The 9,351-nt window shown below is 32.2% G+C and overlaps 1 protein-coding gene and 1 pseudogene across 1 annotated transcript; both read right to left on the reverse strand.

Moving 5' to 3' along the window:
* Positions 1–5,617: 5,617 nt before the first annotated feature.
* LOC145048055 (nascent polypeptide-associated complex subunit beta-like) lies at positions 5,618–7,420 on the reverse strand. The gene is made up of 6 exons (XM_078996454.1): positions 7,298–7,420; positions 6,676–6,743; positions 6,371–6,519; positions 6,219–6,275; positions 6,081–6,119; positions 5,618–5,973 (listed from the first exon to the last, which is right to left on the reverse strand). Exons 2-6 carry the CDS (start codon positions 6,741–6,743, stop codon positions 5,795–5,797), a joined length of 492 nt encoding a protein of 163 aa, XP_078852580.1. The 5' UTR covers positions 7,298–7,420; the 3' UTR covers positions 5,618–5,794.
* Positions 7,421–7,836: 416 nt separating this feature from the next.
* LOC145046797 (secreted RxLR effector protein 161 pseudogene) lies at positions 7,837–8,532 on the reverse strand (annotated as a pseudogene).
* Between the last annotated feature and the right edge of the window lie 819 nt (positions 8,533–9,351).

The following is a 9,351-nucleotide window of genomic DNA, read 5'->3' on the forward strand; positions in this document are numbered from 1 at the left end:
AGCTTTAAAGCTGATTCTCGCTTTCAAAATTACTTGTATCCTCAGGTCATCATAGACAGGTACCGATGCAAGGAGAAAGGAAGATGGAGCTTATTCAAGACTTATCTTTCATTTTGATTTATGCTTTAGTGTTTATCAAAATTTGACAGAACACATTTGTATAATAATTATATTATTAATGCAATGGATGATGTTGTTGTTTGTTTACTACTTTACATTGTTGTTGATATTATACATGACGTCCTCCGCCCCAGAACGTTTCCGTCGTTCCTGGTTTTGGGGTGTGACAGTGAAGATGCTGACGAAGATGGCGGAGATGTTAGCGGCATCGACAGTGTTCCGACTTCAGGGGTTAAGGTTAATTCACCGGATTTGAGAGAGGGAGAGGAGATGGTTTTTGGTTTATGATTTATGCTCGTTGGAAATACCCAGAACAGCGGTAGCGATGAGATGTATATATCACACATTGCACATTCCTGTGTTGACTAAAATCTTGTTGATTTTCGTTGTCATTTATTTTTTCAGGTGAAAATTTTTCTCCGAGAAAGAGGGGGTTTGATTGTTTGGTGTTTTTCGAAGATCTAGTGAAGTCGCTGGAGTTGGGATGAAAGGAATGAAGATGGGAGAAAGGTCGAGGGAAGAACAAAGTTGAAGGAGGCAATAAGGGAGGGACTCACATGTATTATTTGTTTAAATTCTTTTAGATAATAATAAAATAATTCATTAATAAATAAATAGAAATTTAATTAAAAAAAGAAATTGATGAGGGCAAATTAGTCTTTTTAGAACGAATAGGGACCAAGCATGCAACAAAAATATAAAGTAGAGACAGGCCGAATTAAAAAAAATGTTAGGGACCAAAGACATAAATTACCCTAAACCATAGGGACCATCCGTGAAATTTACCCTATGATATTTTCCTAATTACATAACTAGATAAGACCCATGGGTTTTGAACAAGTATACGAAAGATAATTTATTAAAAAGATTTTAAGTTTGTATAGCAGGACAAACATACACATACGTCCTAATAGTGTGTATATATATATATATATATATATATATATATATATATATATATATATATATATATATATATATATATATATATATATATATATATATATATATATATATATAATATAATCATATTTACTATCAAATCAAAATAATATAACTATATTTGTATTTATGTTCCTTTAGTTACCCTACATTTACAATAAATATTTTATCTTTATTTCAGTACGATGTAAATGAATATCATTAGGATCAAATCAAAATAATATAATTATATTTACATTTATGGTCTTTTAAGTTATCATACATTTACAATAAATACATTATCTTTATTTCAATGCGGTGTAAATGAATACTATTACGATGAAATCAAAATAATATAAATATATTTACATTTATGATCATTTAAGTTACGATACATTTACAATAAATATGATATCTTTATTTTAGTGCGGTGTAAATGAATATCAAAACGATAAAATCAAAATAATATAACCAAACTTAATATAATATTCTTCCTAATTACATAACTAGATAAGACCGATGCGTTTTGAATAAGTATATAAAAGATAATTTAAAAAAGATTTTAAGTTTTTTTAGTACGGCAAACATACACATACCTCTTAATATTATATATAAGGCTCTTTATAATAAAATTAAAATATAATCATTTTACTATCAAATCAAAATAATATAATTATATTTACATTTATGGTCCTTTAAGTTACACTGCATTTACAATAAATATTTTATCTTTATTTCAGTGTGGTGAAAATGAATATCACTACGATCAAATCCCTATTCTAATAAAAGAATAGTTTTAACCTTCTTTTGAAATGTGTCATCATATTAGGCCTCTTAATTAATACACATTTTTTTTATCATGTATCACCATATTAAACCTCTTAATTAATGCATACCACTTGTCAACCTATTAATTCTCTATTTCAAATTTTAATATTTTCACTTTAATTACAATAAATTAATAACAATGGAATAAAAATTAAAATAAAATTAATACAAATTATAAGGTGATATAATTTTACATATTTATTTAAATTAACTATTATAATTGATTAATAATTTTGTGTTCTAACTATTAAAGTTTAATTAATTTTGTAACCGTGGTTTCACGAGTTATAAACTAGTCAAAATAATATAACTATATTTATATTTATGTTCATTTATTTTACCCTACATTTACAATAAATATCTTATTTTTATTTTAGTGTGATGTAAATGAATACCATTATGATCAAATCAAAATAATATTACTATATTTACATATATGGTCCTTTAATTTACCATATAATTTATATAGTACTCTTTTTCATTCCTAAAGTTTTACTATAAATGAATGTGTCCCAAACTTCATTTTCATTGTACGATATTTTGAAAAACAATAAACTAAGTAAAAAAAATGAGTTGGCTAAAATATTTGTGTAACATCCCAAAAATCACAACAATTTAAAACTTTCAAAAACAACCCATAGTTATAAAAAATGTTTACAAAACCAATGTTTCCAAAATGTTTATCGAATAATATAGTATCCCAAAACTTTCAAAAACAACCCATAGAAAGCCTTCAGTCTATCCGGACCGCCTTGGGTATCTTGGCCTTCAGCACAAAGCAGAACCACCTCAACCCGATGACCATCACATATCAACATATACCATAACAATCAATAGCTAGCATATACAGGTGTTCATACAGGTCTAACAAATCAATACAGCATAACAATATCCTATAAACCAAGATACCAATCTAAAAGATCACTACAATATAGCAACATCCTATATACCAGGATACAGATCTAACAAATTACTACAACATAACAGCATCCTATATACCAGGATACACATCTAACTATCACCATAGCATAGCAACATACGACAAATCAGGATATCAATCAATGAGTCGACCTTTGTGCCTTCGACCCGTAAGTACAATGAGGAAAACTCACCTCTCAATCCAGATACAGTCTGAATGAATCTCTGCTCCGACAACCGGTACTACTAGACTCCCAACGATCAAAACATTTCCTATTCTAAATTAGTGGAAATTCCCCAAAATACCCTTGAGTCAAACTTAGTCAAATCCCTGATTCACTGGTCACGTCGTGTCCTTTAATGGTAACGTCGTGACCAAATAAGTCCAAAATAGACAGGGATTGTCAAGCAACCAAATCTTTCCTAGGGTCTTAACCACTGTAGAGCATCATAAAAATCGTGGCTTTTTGAACATGCATGCCTAATGCATGTCCCAAACACCACTAAAGTGCAAAGTAAGAAAATGATACTAAGTCTTCGTGCAAGAGTCATAAAACTCCACCAAAATCCAGATCTAGAAGTTATAATACTCAAGAGGCACTGGAGATCTATAAAGTTGTTAACTTTATGGATTCTAACCACTACTTCATCAAGGGAAAGAAGGATTTAAGCATAAAAACCTAATTCTACGCTTATAGATTCATAAAGAAATGAACTTGAAACTCACAAAGGCTCCAAAACGTGAGATGATGCTTGATGGAAAGACTTGAATGCATAAATGATGGCTAGATACTCTTCCTCTTCTTCTCATTAGCTAAAATCACCCAAAATGAGCTTAAGATCAAATATGAATGCTAGGGTTCCAGAAAGGAGGTGCAAGGAGGTGATGGGGGTTGAGGGTGGGCTACCCCTAGCCCTCACTTCCTTTAAATACGGGACAAAACCCCAAGATTAGGGTTTCATCCTGAACTAACCTCACATTGTGAGTCAAAATACTCCCACGTCGTGAGGCTTAAAATATACGCGATTGCACCAACCTCCTCACAACATGACACCCAAAGGGCTCACGTCGTGAGTAGGGTTAAATCTTGAATTTTTAAACGATAGCAATCCCTCACTTGAACTGAATGTTACAATTTGCCATCGTTTGATGAGTTAAATTACGAGGTATGTTCGTTTATTAGTATTCAGATATTTATGTTTTTATAAATCAAATATTTATATTTGTATGTATTGGTTAGACTAATGATATTTACACAAACAATGCAACTCACGATGATGATAATGAAAATGCTTACTTCATTAGTGACACATCAAGACATCTCACATCATAGATCTATTGTTATCTCCTTCGTTCATAATGACCATTACGTAAAAGTTGATTTACAAGAATCATATTCAATGCCTATAGTTTTGTTACTTTGGTGTCACAACAGATCAGAACGTTTTGTTGGATGAGAAATGTTGTATAATGTTCGACTTAATGAATATATTTCGTCGAATGTACCACATAATAATTGTAATATTCATGTAGTTGATGTCCCTGATAATTAATAAAATTAAAATATGATAATATTTGACAAGACGGTGGTAAATGAAAATTATAGTTGTGAAGAATTATTATATTATGTTTTTTATTGTTCATGATCGTTATCTGTCATTTAAGGTTAAATGAACAAATATAAACAAAATCTCTATTCATATTCGTTAGGTTCGTATTGCAGCTCGATTGATATCGTTGATATTAAAACTTAAAATTGAAATATTATATGCAAATCTCTAAAATAAAATTGAGATATTATACAAAATAAAATTGATTATGTAATTATACAAAATAGATTCTATAGTTATACGAAATTAAATTGAGATATTATATGTTAATTCCTATGATCAAATATTTAATTGTTGATAGTATAAATTATAAATTTAGTATATGTTAGAAGGTTATAAATGAAAGTTTTAATAACTTTCTATAACACCAATAATTTAGTTATAGTTAGACATTACTTTACTGTGTCAAATATAATAGGTAAATTGAATATGTCCGTCAATTTAATAAGTAATCATCATCTAAAATTCCATCAAATTGGGTTTATTTAAAGTCAAAGTGGTTTTTGACACTTAAAATGGTTTTTAACTTTTAAATCGGAAGTATTTAGAATCCCCCCACACGCTCCTATCTTTCACCTTACCCCACACCAAGGATGTGATGTTCCTTAGTGCAATTCCGAAAATACCCATCCACCGTTCATCCACACCGTCTGGTCTAAGTATAAATGATGCCCTCAATTCAAGCCCTAAACCCTTTTTCAATCACATGTCGTTTCACATGAAGGTCATTTTGATCAATGATCCTCTTACTTTTGGTTTTCTTCATGAATTTTTATATTTATTTATAAACCAAATTCATAAAACTCAACACAAACAAATCTTGATAGATTTCACTAATTGAAATCAAACAGTCATCTATCAAAATGAAATCCAAAACCCAATCACCTCAAGATTAAACCCTAATTTGGCTAGTTGTGATTCTTCCACGTGAAAGCACAAAAACATCCTTCAACATAATCAAAGTCTCGATATGATTCCTACCCTTGAGAGAAAACATGATTGGAAGATTAACATCTAATTACTTAACCTGTTAAGCTATATATATGAATGTTTCTTTTTTGATTAAGGGAACGCCATTAAGTCAAGGAAAGGAGAGTTTCCCCATGAAGTCCCAAGCTCTTACAAATTTACCCTATTATTATTTTTTCAGTTCCATTTCCTAATTATCCAATTTATTTTTTAAAATATCATTTCTGAAATGTAGAACTAGATAACTCGATAATACAAACAGCAAATATATAGAGAATTTCAACAGCAAACCGTTGGTTGCATGACAAGTCTAAAAGCAAACAAAGGACAAATCATCTTTCATGTTCCTCTTCTTTTCTTTATAAATAAAAAAAGGGAACACAAAAGACTGGAAATGTAAAGGGTAATCTGGTCCACTTGAAAAGTCCTATGATTTTTGTCCTTCCTCAGCTGCAGCTTCAAAAGTTTCACCTGCAACAAGCTCTGGAACTTCATCATCATCATCATCATCCTGTGTTGTTGCAGCAGCAGTGCCTTCACCACCCCCTGGTGCTTGCTTCTGAAACTGCTCTGCTAATTTTCTCAAATTATCCAAATTATCAGGTCCTGTAAAACACAAAATTGTAATTTATTAGAAATCATGATTATTTTTAAAGAAAGATTTCTCATTCAAAAATTAAGCATGATAAAAGATATAAATGTTTAACACTTACCTAACTGGTTGAGAATGCCAGGTAGAATATCTTGCAATTCTGAAACCAAAAAATAAAAAGAGTAAAACATAAGATCATAAATATCAATGTACATGAAGAATAAGAACATCATATATCAAAAGTAAACTGTAAACATACTCTTTGTTTGTGGAGAACCACTAACAACCCAAGTGTTGGCAGCAATTGAGGCTTGAACTGAGACAAAAACGAAAGAAAATTGATTTTGTGTCAAAAAAAAAAAATCAAAAAAAAAAAAGCTGATAGAACTGATTATCTTTAAAAATGAGTACCTTTAGGGTTCAAGAACTGAATAACTGTCTCATCCTTAAAAATGTTAACTTCCTCGATTGCTGGTATTGCATTTACTCCTATTCTTTTCAAAGTGCTTTGTAGCCTTTTGTCATCTGTTGTAGTTGTTTTATGCACAGCCTTCTTCTTTCTGCATTTCAAATCAAATCAATAACTGAAGTGATGCTTTGTTTTGATGCAAAGAGAAAGTAGGCTTTCCCCATTAAGTTCTAATTCTTTTACAAATTTGTCCTCATTCTGTACAACATAATGATAATAACAATATACAGACATATCAAAAGCACACCTTCTAACACTACCCTTCCCACCAGTGCGAACTGCACCAGCCATCTTCTGTAGCTTTTCTACATTCATCTGCCACAAGTACAAAAAAGAAGATTTTGATAAATTCTGTATCTATGTGAGAAAAAAATGAGTATCAATATGTTGATTTTCACCTAACAGATGCTGATACTTTGTCAAGAAACATCTAATGAGATAAACAATGTTTCGAATTGATGTACGGAGCAATCAGCAACAAGCTAAAACCATTGGACTAATCTAACTTCGAGGTTTTTTCGGAGATAAAGGAAATAATAGCTTTATTGAATCATGCATACATTTTGCAATTAGGGCAACAATATAATGTGTTAATTAGAATCGGCAACAATCAACGAACAGGGAAAGTTTCACTGAACAACAAATCTTGGTACTTGCGAATTTGTGACCTATGTACGAAATTTACTACATATGAATCTAACAACAAGTTGTCTGCAGATGTCATAGACAAAAGAAGATGAAATTAATGACTACTATTACGTCTCTATCAGCAGATCAAACTACAAACTCTATCCTTATTATGCTGAAATTGCTATCTGTATGTAAAATAACAAGGGAAATCATGAGTTGAGGAGATGAAATCGAATTACCTTGGCGTCAATGGAAGAAACGAGGGGTGGACGGAAAGTGAGACAGAAAGCGGGAGATGGATGGATAGATATAATGGATAAAACCCTAGATCAGCATAGCTCGCTTTCCGTTCTTAATTTGTAGCAAGTTTCATCCCATGTCTATGAGAATATTGCATAACTACTCCCCAAGTTTCCTTCTAAGTTGCATTTCAAGCCCATCACATCTTAGTAGTTCGCATGCCAAACCTTTCCTTTGTGTGTGCCAACGAGTTACTCTTAACCGTAACGGTGTGTGTGGCCTTGGTTGTTTGTACCACGGATGTATAAGGGCAAGTTTGGAATGCGTAACACTACCAATGAAAGGTGGCATGTTTTAGCATTATGTCAAAAGAATGTTATTTGTTATTTCTTATTATTGGTTATAAGAGTTATTGATTTTTCCTTAAAATTATAGGTTGCATATTGATGGTATATATATTACACAAAATACAACAGAGTGTAATTAACTAGCCATACAAATAGAGATTTAAAACTTAAATCAAATATAATCTAAATATCTAATTGTATTGAATTATATCTAATACCCCCTTCAAGCTGAGAGGAGGAGGTCCAACACGAAGCTTGGCACGAAAAAGCTCAAACGAAGGTCGTGAAAGACTCTTGGTGAAGATATCGGCTAGTTGTAGATGAGTGAGAATGTACCGGGTGATCAACTTACCAGAAGCAACAAGTTCACGAACAAAGTGATAATCTATGTTAATGTGTTTGGCTCGCTTAGAGATTGGATTTTGACTGAGGAATAAGGCACTCTTATTATCACATAAAAGAGTAGGCACAACAGTAGGGACAACATGAAGATCACGAAGCAAGTTGATAACCCAAACGATTCCAGCTGTTGTATTTGCTATAGCACGATACTCCGCTTCACAATTAGAACGAGAAACGGTGGGTTGTTTCTTGGCACTCCAAGAAATCAGATTTCCATCAAGAAAAATGGAGTGTCCATAGGTAGGTCGTTGAGTTTCAACGCATCTGGCCCAATCAGCATCAGAGTATCCAAGCAATGAAGATGTTTTTGGATGTTGAAAATGCAAACCATAGGAAATAGTACTCTTGACATATCGTAGAATCCGCTTAACAGCTTGAAAATGATCAGTAGTAGAAGCAAGAAAAAATTGACTAACTTGATTAACTGCATATGAAAGATCTCGACGAGTGATAGTCAGGTATTGAAGCGCACCAACTATTGACATGTAAAGCGTAGGATTAGTAAATAAATCTCCATTCGATGTAAGAATCTGAGTTGTTGACAAGGGTGTAAACACAGGTTTCACGTCAAGTAACGTGACAACCCGAAATTTTCTATCCTGTACAGTCAAGCACTTCAATTAAAACTTAAATACTTTCTGGTAATTTTTAGCCGGTTTAAAGTCAGTTTGAGTGTTATAAAGCCTGGTAATGCAAAAGATAGCTGGAGAGAGTATACTTTAGAGTAATGTGTGCAACATTTAGGTTCCAAAACTCCAAGAATATGGAGTTTACGGCCCAAATGGTATGGGGGCTATAAACTCCATGCCTATATAAGAAAAACTTGGCCATTTTTTCCATTCTTTCATTCCTTGGCTAATTTTCCTTCAAATCTTCTCAACTATCATCCCAATCTTCGCCTTAGATCTTCAAAACTAGTAAGTATTCTTCCTTGACTTGTTGATACATCTCTTAATCTAGTATCCTTACATGATTTCATCCACAAAAATCATGTTTTCATAGATCATCAAGTTTCACCAAGAGCACACACTAGTGTTCTTGGCCAAAACCAACCAGTTCAAACTCCTATATCGTAAGCACTCGTGTTCTAACTTGTTGTACACTAGATTAAACATGTTTAGGCCTTGTAATCATCATGAATAAAGGGTTGGATGAGAGTTTACGGTCAAGGATCTCCCAAGGCCGTAAACTCCCTTTAAGTGTGCAATGATGCCCTCTTTTCCTTCCTTATGACTAGAACTTAGCCTAGAACCAACCACCATTGAACTAGGGACCTTAAACATCAAAAAGACCATGAATACATA

Source organism: Lactuca saligna, chromosome 5 (genome assembly GCF_052625555.1).
Source record: "Lactuca saligna cultivar CGN05327 chromosome 5, ASM5262555v1, whole genome shotgun sequence".
Classification (NCBI taxonomy): domain Eukaryota; kingdom Viridiplantae; phylum Streptophyta; class Magnoliopsida; order Asterales; family Asteraceae; genus Lactuca; species Lactuca saligna.